The 13,309-nt window shown below is 50.8% G+C and overlaps 5 protein-coding genes across 5 annotated transcripts; all 5 read right to left on the bottom strand.

The window, feature by feature from the left end:
* JCM6883_005752 (uncharacterized protein) lies at positions 1 to 1,882 on the bottom strand (the record flags this gene model as incomplete). The annotated part of the gene is made up of 2 exons (XM_076632650.1): positions 1 to 230; positions 298 to 1,882. Coding segments are annotated over 2 exons (1,815 nt in total), but the record flags the coding sequence as incomplete, so codon positions are not given.
* A 657-nt stretch (positions 1,883 to 2,539) lies between these two features.
* Positions 2,540 to 6,412, bottom strand: JCM6883_005751 (uncharacterized protein; the record flags this gene model as incomplete). The annotated part of the gene is made up of 5 exons (XM_076632649.1): positions 2,540 to 2,547; positions 2,618 to 2,663; positions 2,739 to 3,259; positions 3,319 to 5,469; positions 5,533 to 6,412. The coding sequence occupies 5 exons, from the start codon at positions 6,410 to 6,412 to the stop codon at positions 2,540 to 2,542; spliced, it is 3,606 nt and encodes a 1,201-aa protein (XP_076487447.1).
* A 1,153-nt stretch (positions 6,413 to 7,565) lies between these two features.
* Positions 7,566 to 9,746, bottom strand: JCM6883_005750 (uncharacterized protein; the record flags this gene model as incomplete). The annotated part of the gene is made up of 5 exons (XM_076632648.1): positions 7,566 to 7,683; positions 7,777 to 8,134; positions 8,200 to 8,606; positions 8,670 to 9,281; positions 9,352 to 9,746. The coding sequence occupies 5 exons, from the start codon at positions 9,744 to 9,746 to the stop codon at positions 7,566 to 7,568; spliced, it is 1,890 nt and encodes a 629-aa protein (XP_076487446.1).
* A 1,160-nt stretch (positions 9,747 to 10,906) lies between these two features.
* On the bottom strand, positions 10,907 to 11,900 carry JCM6883_005749 (uncharacterized protein; the record flags this gene model as incomplete). The annotated part of the gene is made up of 3 exons (XM_076632647.1): positions 10,907 to 11,200; positions 11,264 to 11,491; positions 11,553 to 11,900. The coding sequence occupies 3 exons, from the start codon at positions 11,898 to 11,900 to the stop codon at positions 10,907 to 10,909; spliced, it is 870 nt and encodes a 289-aa protein (XP_076487445.1).
* Positions 11,901 to 12,172: 272 nt separating this feature from the next.
* Positions 12,173 to 13,264, bottom strand: JCM6883_005748 (uncharacterized protein; the record flags this gene model as incomplete). The annotated part of the gene is made up of 3 exons (XM_076632646.1): positions 12,173 to 12,535; positions 12,611 to 12,835; positions 12,911 to 13,264. The coding sequence occupies 3 exons, from the start codon at positions 13,262 to 13,264 to the stop codon at positions 12,173 to 12,175; spliced, it is 942 nt and encodes a 313-aa protein (XP_076487444.1).
* Positions 13,265 to 13,309: the final 45 nt, after the last annotated feature.

Below are 13,309 nucleotides of genomic sequence, written 5' to 3'. Positions count from 1 at the left end.
CCCTAACCCTAACCCTAACCCTAACCCTAACCCTAACCCTAACCCTAACCCTAACCCTAACCCTAACCCTAACCCTAACCCTAACCCTAACCCTAACCCTAAACCGATTTCGTGAGCGACGACTTGCCATTCATTTCGAGTAATGACGGTAACTCCCGTTCCACTCGTCGTTTGACCTCCTTGACTCGTCGCGGCGACTCGACACAGCTGACCCAACCAAGCGACTCCGACTGTACAATCGACGAGCGACAGTCAGTGACCATCAACGAACGAAAGAAAGGAGAACTAGAAACTCACCTTCGGAACTCGTTTGACAAGCAGTCATCAAATGCCAAAGTCCCGCCGAGTCTCCTCCACCTTTATCTCCTCTCCACTGACTGAAAACACTCAACCTCGAGTTCAAATCGATTCCGATCGCGTCGCTTTTCGTAACGCTGCCACCGACAGGAGCGCTCGAAAGGCACGGTAGATTCCACGGGTTCTGGGGATCGACCTGACTCTGACTCGTCGGACACGTCGCACCCATAACGGCGAGTTCAACGACTCCTAACGAGATGTTGAATGATTGTTGATAAAGAGCCGAAACTTGATTAATGTCGTCGAGGATTTGTCGACGAGCGGTATCGGTCGATCCGGAGTACGATTCGACGTAGGTACAATCAGCGGCGACTCCGAGGAAGACGACCATGGCGGATTTCGGACAGCCTTGAGTTTGTCCGATCGAATTGATGAAATTTGACGAAGTTCCGGATCCTCCTGAAATGTCGCTTGTCGATTGGCGACGATGAATCGAAGGACGATGGGAGCGAGGAGTGAGAGAAGTCGATGATCGGTCGAGAGGAGTGAAAGGATTCGAGGAGGAAGGAGAAGGGAGACCGAGGAAGGGAATCCAGGGAGAGTGAAATTCTGCGAAAACTGATTGATCGACGGCATTCGCGAGGACTGGATTGAGAGGATCGGTGTTGAAGGAAAGCGAGTCGTGAGAGCAAGAAGAGGTGGATTCGAGGGTATCGGGATCGGGTAATTGAGGTAAACCTCGTTTTCGAATCAACTGAATTCGTTCCGAAGGCGACAAGACTTCTCGTTCCCGGACGATGACGATATCCCGATTGACGTGACTATCTCCTCGTCTGTCGAATTGCGAAGAAAGTTCTTCGAGGAGTGGATCGAGCTCGTCCTTCGTTCGAAGATACCTTTCCGCCGAGTGAATCGTAAACGTTTCTCCATCCCGTTCGAACGCTCCTTGTACCTTCAGCCGTCCGTCGTTCTCCTCCTCCTGTGAATGTACGCTCAACCGTGCCCATCCTCTCGCAAACTCTCTCCACCTACTCGAATCCCTCACGACTCCGCTCACTTCTTCTCTAATCCATTTCTCCAACAAATCCTCGTCGTTCCGCAAGACCCATCCTTCATAAACTTTCACTTGTTCCCTCTCTATCCTACTCTCGATCGTTGTCCATTCCTCCTTCTCTGAATCCCAATGTCTTTCGATCGATTTAATTCCATTCGGATGAACCAAATCCTTCGAAGGTCTCAACGATAGGATGACCGGTTCTTCCAAATCGTGTGATTCGAACGCGAGTAAGAACTTGTCATCCCATCTAGGTAGACGTTCCTCCGTGTTGTTGATTGATCGCTTTGTCCATTTCGTTCGGGACTGAGCAAGGAGGCGTTCTTCCAAGGAGGCGGACGAAGAGGAGGAGGGGACGATGTAGTGAGATAGTTGTGAAGGGTGTGAGATAGCTCGTGAATGAAGTGGTGGAGGTCGGATCGAGCGAGCATTCGATGCCAAGGGAATAGATGAAATCAAACCGACGACGATGAGACTCAGTCGGGATCTCCTCCTTGTTCTAGACGACCCTGTTGTTGTTGATATTGCCATTCCTGTCCTTCCTAGTAGCGAAAGTGAGAGTCGAAAGAGGTTGAAGAGAGGAGAGAAAGAGAGAGAGGGAGGAGGCGATGAAGCAACTTCAACTTCGGCGCCGACTCAGCGAGATATCTCTGCCAAGTCTTTCCTTTCCGCTGCGAGTTCAAGTTTTACAAATCTACACAGCTGAATCGCACGACTGTTCGTGAGAAAACTCTCGGCTGAGAATGTCACTCGAGATCGACTCGTTTTCGAGCGAAGAGACATTCTAAGTGAGTATTGACACGACGACGGCCACGATAGCACAAGGAGTGAAGAAGGAGGGAGAGTTGACCATATAGAGAGAGATAGAGTGCGAAAAAAATGCGAACGAGCGAGGTTAGAGTGTCCGTCGAAAGAGGGAAAAACGAGAATCGAGAAAAAGGGTAAGTCTACATGAGGGGGAGAGAGATAAGAGCAACCTAGTAAGGTGAGATAGTAGTAGTAGTAGAGGTGCAAGGTGAATAGTAGTAATGGCAAGGAATAAGCGAGTTGCGAAGGGAGAAGAAGGAGGAGAAAATCGGGTGGAATTTTTGGGGAAAAGATGTCGCGAGAGAAACGGCGAGAACGAAACCGTTGGAGGAAAGAACGACGATGGAAGAAGAACGAAGAACGCTAAGGTACATAAGTGGGTTAAACGACTGAAACCGCATGAGAGAACGAGTCAGTCTCGAGTTCGCAAGAGAGCGAGGAACAGAGGGTGAGACTCACAGAAATGAGTAAGCTTGCGAGATTCAGGATGTACATCCATCTCCTCCTATAGAACATATTATCGTCAGTCTTCCTGTCGCTGTAGCTGCAAAGAGAAGCTCCAGGGAGAAAAGAAACTGACCATTTTGAAAGAATTCAATTCCTCCTTAATCTGTTGCGCCAAAGTCGGCGTCAATCGATTACACGTCGCCGGTTCCGCCCTCCTATCATAGATCGCCGCAGGCCACGTCGTATGAACGCTCAGATTCGCCGCGAACGCGATCCTTCTCCCAACCGCTCCCGGAGCTGAATTCGATCGAATCGCCGTTTGAGCCGCGAATTGAGTCAAGACGGGTGCAGAGGCGTTCATCGAAGGATTACCGTACATCGCTCCTCCGGGAGTTTCGCCGCCGACTCGAGAAAGAGCGGAATCGTGAATTTGTTCAGTCAGAGTCGGAGGGTGAGTGTCGGAACGAGGAGAAGTCGTCGAAGAATGAGCGACACCATCGACTTGAGCTTGAGTAGGAATCGTGTTGACGAGAGCGGCACTGCCGGGAGAACCAGGTCGACCTTGTTGTTGAGGAGCGTCGAACGAAGAAGCTCGAATTCGATGGAAACCAGGTCGAGGTCGAGCGTATTGATCTTGAGAGTACGTTCCAGCTCCTGCAGGTCAACGACGGAATTCAGCTTAGAGCCCTAGACTGAAACTCGCGAAGACTCACCTTTGAGAATTCCTTTCACAGCTCGAACTTGCGATGAATTCGCAGGAGTCGCTCCTTGTCGATACAAACTCGGCTCGTAGTCACTCGACGAATCCCTCCTGACTTGTTCACCTCCGTATGTCGCGTAAGATTGCGGTGGAGCGAGTACTTCCAGACTCTGTCTCGGAGTTTCGTCTCCTCCATCTCGATACAATCCGAGCGCCGATCCACCTCGTTCCGTTCCCGCGATCGATTCCGTATCGTCCTCCAATTGATGAAGATCCGTCTTACTTCCTCCGAATCCGAGTCGACCAAACTTCGACGAACGGGATTTCAATTTCTCCTTTTCCTTTTCGATCGCGTTCGTTCTCTCTCCCGATACATCGTCCGTCGTCTTACTCCTTCCGATTCCCCATCTCCCACTCTTCCCACTCTTGACTGAAGCGAGATCCGAATCCGTTCGTTGATGTTGAGATTGTTGTTGAAGTCTCAATTTCTCCGCCATCGCTTCTCTTTCCGCCGCTTCTTGTTCCGCGTAATGCATCTGTTGACGTTTCGCGAGTGCCGCAGCCGGAGACATTCCATTCGAATTCGTCGAATTTGATCGAGGTGAAGAAGAAGATTCGATTTCCGCCGTTGCGTGAGAAACCGATGCGAGTGAAGCTCCCGATTTCGATTTCTTGTCCTTCTTCGACTTGATCGGATCGACCTCCCCCTCTTCTCCATCTCCCTTGTTCTTGTCTTTCTTGAACGCTTTCGTCAACCCCATTAAACTATTCCTTCTTGCGAGTTTCCCCATCTGTCCGAGTTTTCGAATCATGACCGATGCCGAAGAAACCGTTGACGAGATCGAGATGTTGTCGGTAGAGGAATTGAGTTTCGAATTGAGTAAACGGAATCGACTCGACGGTGCCTTCCTCGTCGAATCTCCATCTCCTCCTCCATTGAGCGTCATTCGACTCGAAGAAGAAGCGATCGAAGGTTGACTAGCGTGATGAGAGTAATGTCCGACCCCGATACGTGGATTCGTTTCGGAAGAACTGACGCTGTCACTGCTTCGACGAGGTTTCGCCTGTAACGCTCCTCCTTTCGGTCCTCTTCCATCGAGTTCGGCTTCCGTGAGAGTAGTCGAAGTCGACGATGACGAGTTCCCTCCTCCTCCTCCTCCGAAAGCTTTCTTGAACCTCGAAGCCATTCCTTTCTTCTCCTTCTCCTTCTCCTTTTCTTTTCCCTTTCCTCCTCCTCCCGCAACCGCAACACTCGTTGTTGGAGCCTGGACAGCCGGTGTCGTTCTAATCGTCGTCATCGTCGCACTCCTACTAACTCCTCCATTCGTCGTCTTAGTATTCACCGTCAACGTCGCCTCTGCCGTGTCGTCCGAATCTCCTCCATCTTCACTCTCTTCCTCATCGCTATCGACCGGTAAAGGTTGATGAGTACCTCCTAGAGGGGACGGTCTCGGTCGATTCTGACTTTGTCCTTGAGGAGGTTGAGGAGTTGTCGATCGATTCGATTCGAACGAAGTAGTTCTCGAACGATTTCCAGGCGAAGAGTTTGGGAGAGGTTCGTATTGCTGGGGTCGATGAAGGGAGGAAGAGGAAGAGTTTGAGCTTTGAGTACGTGGTCGAGCGGGAGAATAGATCTGAGGAGTCGAAGAAGAGGAAGATGGAGGAGGGAGAGTCGAAGTGCTTCGAACCGAGCTAATCGAAGGTGAAGAAGCGTGGGAACTCGGGAAAGGTTGTGAAGACGATTCGTTACGACCATGAGATTGTGGTTTCGGTGCCGGAGCTCGATGTGAAGAATTACTCGTCGAAGGAGTTGTCGAATTTGAACGAGGAGTCGAAGAAGATCGTTCCGAACTCGACGATTTCGCATGCGCGTGATGTTGATGGTGGTGATCTCTCCTATAAGGATGATATCCACCTTCACGACTTCCTCCACTCGAAGAACCTCCCGATTCTCCTCCTCGAACGACTCCTTCGACGCTTCCCGGTGGAGTTGGATAACCGTGCGCATTGGCGTGAGGTAACATCGCTCCGGCAGGGAAAGAAGCATACGATTGTTGCTGTTGATGAGAGTTGTGCAAGGTAGGAGAAGGGGAAGGAGGATAAGGAAGGGGAGTTGTGTAATAAGTCGGAGAACTCGCTGGTCCAGAAGTCGTTCGTTTTCGACCTGAACCCTTGCACACGGTCAGTCTCTCTGTAGAAGCACGACTGAACATGGACAGGAGCTCACCATCTTGTTGCTGTTGTTGATTCCTCAACATTTCGATTTGATTCGCCCATTGAGCTTGTTGAAATGCCTGTAACCTCTTTTGTTGTTCGGCACTCGCGCCCGGCGTAAGTTGACCATTTGGAGAATAACTGACGTAGTTGTTCCCGTTGTTTTGAGGAGAAGAAGAAGCGGGATGAGGAGAAGGAACGAAAGGGAAAGCCGGATGGGCGAACGCGTGAGGTGGTGCGAAAGGTGGGAACGCTTGACCAACGAAAGAAGGATGAGCGAGTTGTGGGTTCTGCATGTAGTTCGTCGTTGTCGATTGAGACGAGGAGTGCTGTCCAGATGATGAAGGAGGAATTCTCGGAGTCGACGAAGAAGAACTCGAACTCGAATGATGGTGATGCTGCCGGTAGTTTTGATTCGGGAGAGATGTCGCACTAGGTCGAGCGGGAGACGAAGAAGAGGCTGAAGGAGGGGTCGAAGCGGAACGAGAAGGGGGAAGTAGCGGAGACGGAGAAGTTGAAGGGGAGGGGAGCCGTACAGAGTTTGCCGACGAGGACGGACTCGAACCTCCTCCATGGACGTATCCTAGACTCGCGGATGACGACGAAGAGCTTTGTCGCGAAGCGTGTCCTGGAGTCAATTGCGAATTGTTCGAGTAAACTCCTCCTCCCGATCCAGAAGACCCTTCTCGCCTCGTCTGAGGTTGTCCACTCATAGTCTGACCGCTTGAAGTCTTGTTCGCCGATCCAGGTGAAGGAGGAGACGGTAACTTTCGTACGAGTGGAGAATTCGAATTCAGATTCGAAGGAGGGGAATCGGCTGCCGATCTCGCGTGAATCGAAGGTGAACCGGGGTATAACGAGGTCGTTGGTGTAATACTAGAAACGAGTGCCATCCACCTCTCCTGTCTTCACGGTAAAGGCTCGAGGAGGCCGAGGTCGAAGAGGGGAGATGTGGAGGAGCGATCTGAGCGATCACACTAGTTTAGAGAGGCGTGATTAGGACGTGTTCTCAGAGTGAGATCGTGCAATAGTACGTACAGTAAGACCCGACCTGTCTAGAGTGTTGAAACTGGAGAGTGACGAGCTTCGATTTCACTGAACAACTAGGCTGAAATCGAACGATTCCCGCAGGGTGACCGGAACGTCGCTGGTCAGAGGTCGTATAGAGTTGAGTTAGGAATAATCGAGTGCCGTTCGTGAAGTCTATCGAGTGCTGTGAAGGGAGAGAGACGGAAAGATAGTCAGTTCGTGGTGAAAGGGAACTCAATCGGGAATCGAGAGTGATCGTGTGCAGAGTATACTCACTCGGATACGGTGTACTGATACACGGTCCGAAGGCGGCGAAAGCAGTCGAGTGTCGGAAGAAAAAGGGACAGAGGGCAATTTCACAGCGAACGAACGACGACAATGCAATTCGAGAATCACTATTCTCTTATATTCTGTTCGTATGTTCAGATCTCAGTCAGGAATACACGGTAGAAGCAGCGAGCAATTTGGGGTTCAGTCACTCGCGTCGTAACTCGAAGTTTCGCTGCGAAAGAAAAAGTTTTTCGTTCGAAAGACGTTGAAGATTGACGTACCCCGGCCTTACTCGCGATGCAAGAATAGTACTGTACATACAGAACTGACGAATCGAGATGAAGCGAGAGCAGCCGCAAGCAGCATGAGCGAGCGAAAAACTCGAGAGAACGAGAAAAAACGACGGGTTCGTAAGAAGATGAGACTGCAATGGAATACGATGAGTTTGCGAAGAAAAGGGGGTAGAACGAGTAAAACTGGAAGACGGAGAGGGTATCTAACAAGAGGCAAGAAAAGGGATTTCGTGAAAGAGAGGGAGGGTAAACGATAGAAAGCGAACGAGCGAACGAGCGAAACATACGAAAGTGCGAAAGAGGAAAGAAAGCTACGTAGTGCGAGGGACGAAAAGGATAGTAACAATAAACAGACACGAACGAACGAAAGATGCGAATGAAGAAGAAGTTGCGAAAAGAATAAAGATGGAAAGTTGACGACTTGACGGAAGATCAATAACGTTCTCTGGAGGTTCTAGACGTGTTCCGGTTGAGTAAGATCAGAAGCCGATACGATACGAGCGTTGCGTTGAAGGTATTCGATGTATTCGAGGAGGAATTTCACTTGATGAGTCGTTTCGATCGATTTGACACTGTGAGCGCAACTCGAAGCGCATCAGCGGTCATTCGAAGGCGAACTCTCCGACTAAGCACGAGCGGAGATGCGAGACTCGAATTCGACTCACCTCCTCCTTCTCCTGATCAAATCGATCACTCTCTCGACAATCCTAATCGGATCCTCGTCCTTCCATTCCTTCTCCCCCTCCGATAATTCCGCGAATCCATACCTCGTCGCAACCATTCCCATTTTGATCATCCAGCAACTCGCGACGAGTCCAGCTCGTCCGATCCCACCTCGACAATGCGCGAGAACGCTCTCTCCCTTGAGCGTGTGGTTTCGGATGAGTCGATCGAGTTGAGCGTCGAGAGAAGCGGGAGAGGATGGGGCGAAACCTTCTACCATCGGGATTCGGAGAATTTGGAGAGAGAGGGATTCGCAAGCGGCAGAATACTCGGAAAAGGGAGTGCCGAGGAACGCCAACTCTACAACAACGTTCAGAATCAGTGGCTGATCGGAGCGATCTACTCGACTAAGGAAGAGAACTCACCTGAATCATCGAGACAACAAACGACCATTCTAACTCCTTCGTCTTTCGCCCTCTGAAGATCCAACTTGACATCTCGACAGATCGCACCTCTTCCACCTTTCAGCGATTCGCCATTCATTCGTACCTTCTTTCCCGGGCAAGAAGAAAGCATAAAGTTTCCGATCTTCGCTGGACGTTGAGCTTGGACGAGCGACGATGCTCGAATCGGAGGTGGAAGTGGACAGGTACCGTTCGAGACGGGAGTGATGAGAGTGAGGAGATCGCCGGAGGGTCGAGGGTCGAGGAGGAACGAGTTCGAAGAAGAGACGGAAGCGAGAGACGATAACGACGAAGATGAGGAGGAAGATGCAGAGAATACAGAACTCGAATAATAAGGTAACAACTCGGGAGGTACGAGTGGCGAGATACTGTAGAGTATGCGACGGAGTGAATATCTCGTGCGCAAGCTCGAAAAGAGAGAAAGCGCTCACTTGATTGGATGAGAAACGCTAGTCTTAACGGGTACGCCATTCACGATCTGCATCCCCGGTAGTAGATCAGATCGCCCGTTGTTCTGATTCGGAGGTTGAGGTTGAGTCGGAATCGTTTCGGAAACGACAACTTTCGTCGGAGTTCGTTCGACAACTTTGACCGGTTCACCTTCGATCAAATCGTCCAAGATCGTTTCTACCGTTTTCTTATCCGCCGCACTCGTTTGTTCGACTTGAACCGGGGTCGCCGAAGTCGTGGGTTGAGAATTGAGTGAGAATTCGAAGTTGACTCGAGCTAGGGAAGGCGTCAAAGTCGAACGAGGAGGATTCGAACTCGATTGAGGAGTTCTCGCGGCGACTTGAGGAGCAGGAGCTCGTATAGGTTGAGGCGTGTGTAGAGCGCCAGCACTCGCCGTTCGAGCGAGAGGGACGACGGGACGAGAATGCGAATGAGATTGAGTCGGTAAAGAGAATGGATCCGCGCTGTGAGCGTGACGGAAGGGAGGCATCGGAGGATGAACATGTTGAACGCCTCCTTGTGATTGTTGCTGAAGGTGTCCTCCGAGGGGAGCAGCGGCGACAGCTCGTTTCAGGTTATTGTATTCGGAAGCTCTGTGAAACAAACGAAAGTTGTCCGCTCCAGTACATTCGACCAATCTGATCAAGGCGAGGAGAGACTCACGGATGTTGACTGCACAACCTCGCGAGCAAGTTCTGAGCCTGATACGACAACTGACCCAATTCCCTCGTCTGTCTCTCCGCCGTCGCCGTTTGTGTCGCTCCCTCGTATTCTCCCTGCTCGTTCTCTTTCCCTCCCATGCTACTGTTACGTTCGTTCCCCTCGTACGACTCTGGTGGAGTCGAAGGGTCGTGAAGTGCCTCAACATTCGAAACGAGGCTAATCACTTCCCGCTCCCTTTCCCGCTCTACGTTCGATAATTTAGTCCTCAACACTCGATCTTGATCTAATGCTGGACTCGTAGTACTGCTGCGTTTCGTCGGAGAGGAACAAGCTGGTGGCGTAGATGAACGCAAATTGACAGTGTCGAGGGATCGTAAACGAGTACTTGTCGCCATCCTACACTATTGTAGAGCTGCTAGTCGAGTTATCGAGTGCTTCGAGAGGGTAGGTGAGCCGAGGGAGGGGGGGGAGAACAAAGGATGAGAGTTGCGGCTTGGAAGTGGAGGGGGAGAGGAAAAGGGGAACGTCTGGTCGAGCTGTCGGTTCGTTCTATTCGTAGACTGTTCTGTGAGATGATCAACCGAATGAAGGGTGTGAAGGAAGGAGAAGAATGAGAGGGGTACCGTTAGCTTCCTCAACTTCTCCGAAATTACGAGCGGGGGAGAGCGAAATTCGATCCTGCAAGGAGCAGCTTACTCACCTGGAAGCTGAGGAGACAGCTCCTACGTAGAAGCCCTAACAAAGTAGAGGGGAAAACGGAAAATCGCCTTCGAACGTTTTTGAGCTTTTTCGCACGAGTTCGTTCAAGTCACTCACTTCAAACGCTGTTCAAGCATTGGACGTCAAGACGATCCTCGAGAGACGAGCAGAGTGAGTCAGTGCGTGAACGGAGAGCAGTTCATGCCGTTTCTTGAGCCTCGTTTTCCTCCGAGTCTTGCGAAGTCTAACTCTCGTCGCTTGAGCTATCGTGGAACAAGCTTCTGTTGTGTCTCGGTAGCAGCACGATGGAGTGATTGAGAGAGAGATCATGGCAATAGTATTGAGCTTGCCAAAGCCTCGCAGCGAAATGAGAAAGCAACGACGAAAAAGCTCTTGCAAGTTGGCGAGCTTTGGATTGATATGCCATTCTTCACGTCGACTTCCTTACAGTCGGAGCTCATGACAACTCGCTTCACCTCTAGATGTCCCTCGTCATTGAGATGCCGGCAAAACCAGGACCAAATTTGTTCCCAAGCGAGCGAAAAAGCGCTGGACCTATCGACAGCTTTCGACCGCTAGGACTCGTTGACTTGTCGACTGAGCGGTCGAGAGATGCGATAGCGCTGAGTCTGTCAGCACGATCCCATCTCGAGCTTCGAGAAGGAAGAAGCTAGCGAGTCTCCTCAAGCTATGACTCTTTTTCGCTCATCAAACTCTCTTTCTGTCCCTCTCGGATCTGATTTCGCAGTCATACAGAAGCTTTATAACAGTAGAATTCAGGCAAAGGACACACATAAACATCGAGGAGGTGGACAAAGTAGGAACAAGAAAACGAAAGCGAGACAACAATTTCGATTCAAAGACTTCCTCCGTAAATGATCCGTTGTCTAAACGACAAGTGACGATGAGACTGCTCGAGACTCATCATTGTGGATCTTTCCCTCCTGAGAAAAGCTTCGGTATTTGGGAAGAATCCCCGTCCATCTCTCACTTCCATCATCTCTGGTCCAGGACGACGAGATTGAACCGGTGGTAGAGCAGGAGGCGTGAAAGCATGCAGGGGTCGAAGCTCAGGCAATCTCATCTTCTCGAGTACCTCCCTCGGAGTGATCTCTTCAAGCTCGAGGTGCTGACAAAGGAATTTCGGATTCTACTCGAAACAGCGAACGATCAGCTTTTTTTCGCAATCGCAACGAAACAAGACGATACCTACTGGTAGCAGTCGCTGCTTGAAGTTCCTAGCGACCCATTCTGCGACAGCCTCGACTATGTACCAATGAACGTCGTTCCGCAAGGCTTTCCAATTCGAAGCGGATTGGATCGATTCGAGCATTCTACTCCATTCTTCCGTGATAGTATCTTCGACTTTGCTCACTCTGATAGCTCCCATGATCTCCTTTGCGAACGCGTCGATCCGTCGTACCCTTCCCTGAATGGGACCCTGTGCGAGACCATCCGAGTCAGCAAGAAAGATCCTCGTTTATTTGCCGTGAATAATTTACCTGAAGATCTCGAACCTCGAGGATTGCTTCGTGTGCTCCCAAGCTCGCCATCACTTTGACAACCTCCCTCTTGTCTGGAATCTGCGCCACCGCACTCTGGAGATTCTGCACCGACTTTTGCACCTTCTCCCAATTCTTGTCGTCGTAAAACACCCAACCGGGATGACCGTCAAACTTCGCTTCGAGCTGTTGAATAGCTTGTTCACACTGATCAGTCCTCAGACCTAGTGCCGCGAGGCTCCGTTTGACTTGAAGGTGACGTTCAGCGGCAGTGCGGAGATCTTTGTCCTTGAGACGTTGAGCGAGGTTTTCGACGTCGAATTCAGCGAGAGTCTGCCGTGTCCACATCGAGATACTGGATCGAGGGATAGAGCGAAGAGCGAGAGAGAGCTGAGGGTAGAGGTCTGTTAGCGGATTGAGTGAAGCGAACCGAGCACTTGCGAACTGAGCGCGAACGAGGGTGAGGCTGAATTGACAAGTCACGCTGGAGACGAACGTGCGCTACGGCCCGGGAAATCAGCTGATCGATACTAGCCTTCGCAAGACGAGAGAGTCAGCGACGGAACGAGAAAGAAGCTCAAGAAAGGAAAACAACTCACAAAGGATCAAAATTTCGCTCTTCACTCGAAGCCACCACCATAGAGGACGAGTTGACGAGGTGAAAGGTGACGTCGAGAGTGCGTGAGACTGCTCGACGTGGAGTCACCCCGCCTGAAGAATCGTCTCGCACCGTCAACGATTCGATTTCGCTCTTTTTGTTCCGAGGTCGAACCGGTCGTCGATTGCTGAGGAGCAGTGCGGGATCGAGGCGGCCTCAATACAGTCGGAGGATTGATCGATGCGGTTGCGCGGCGTTGAGGAGGAGTGACCGAGTTTGCAGGAGGGCGTCGAAGGCGAGGTCCTTTCGATAGACCCATCTTGTCGAGTACCTTCTCGGGAGTGATCTCGTCCGATTCGAGGTAGAGACGGAATGAACTCGGATTCTGCGAGAGTGAGCGACGGAAGGAGAAAGAGCGTCAGTTTCGATTCGAGTTTAAAATCGTGAAGACCGTACTGACGCCGAGACGCTGTTTGAAGTCGATGAAGAGGTACGCCTGTACAGCATCGATACAGTACCAGATGTCATCCTCCATCAACCGAGTCCAATTCTCGACCGATTGAATCCATTCAAACATGTCGATCCATTCGTTTTCGACCGTCTCGTTGACTCCACTCGCTTCGACGAACCCCACAATAGTCTTCTCAGTATTGGCAATCATCGTTAATCTCCCCTGTACGACAGTCTGCGTCACAAAATCAACTGTGAGTCAAAAAAGAGATCCTGAGCGGAAAAGAAAGAGGGAAAGTTCAAAGCTCACCTGCAGCTCCTTGACGTTGAGGTACTTGTTCGAAAGGTCCCATTTGTTGATCAACCTCGATTGTCTAACCGGCTCCTTCTCCAATGCCTGCATTACCTTCTGCCGTTCAATCGTCGCTTGAATCTCCCGCCAGTTTCGATTGTTGTAAAATCCGAATCCCTCGTTCTTCTTGAACTTGGCTTCGATCCTCTCGATCGACGTTCTTCGCTCCGACGACTTGAATCCTAATCCTTTGAGACTCTTCTCGAATTCAGCCTTTCGTTTGACGGCTTCCTTCTGGTCGTGCTTTCGATGTTCTTCGGCTCCACCTTGAACGTCGAGATCGTCAATCGAGTTGGGAGGGGACCGTGACATGATCGATGCTATAGACGAGAGAGAGAGGAATGAAAGAGAAAGAGA

Source organism: Sporobolomyces salmoneus, assembly GCF_050403485.1.
Source record: "Sporobolomyces salmoneus JCM6883 DNA, S_salmoneus_JCM6883_v1_ctg28, whole genome shotgun sequence".
NCBI lineage: Eukaryota > Fungi > Basidiomycota > Microbotryomycetes > Sporidiobolales > Sporidiobolaceae > Sporobolomyces > Sporobolomyces salmoneus.
The sequence above is the reverse complement of the archived record's forward strand: the minus strand, read 5'-3'. Positions and strand labels throughout refer to the sequence as shown.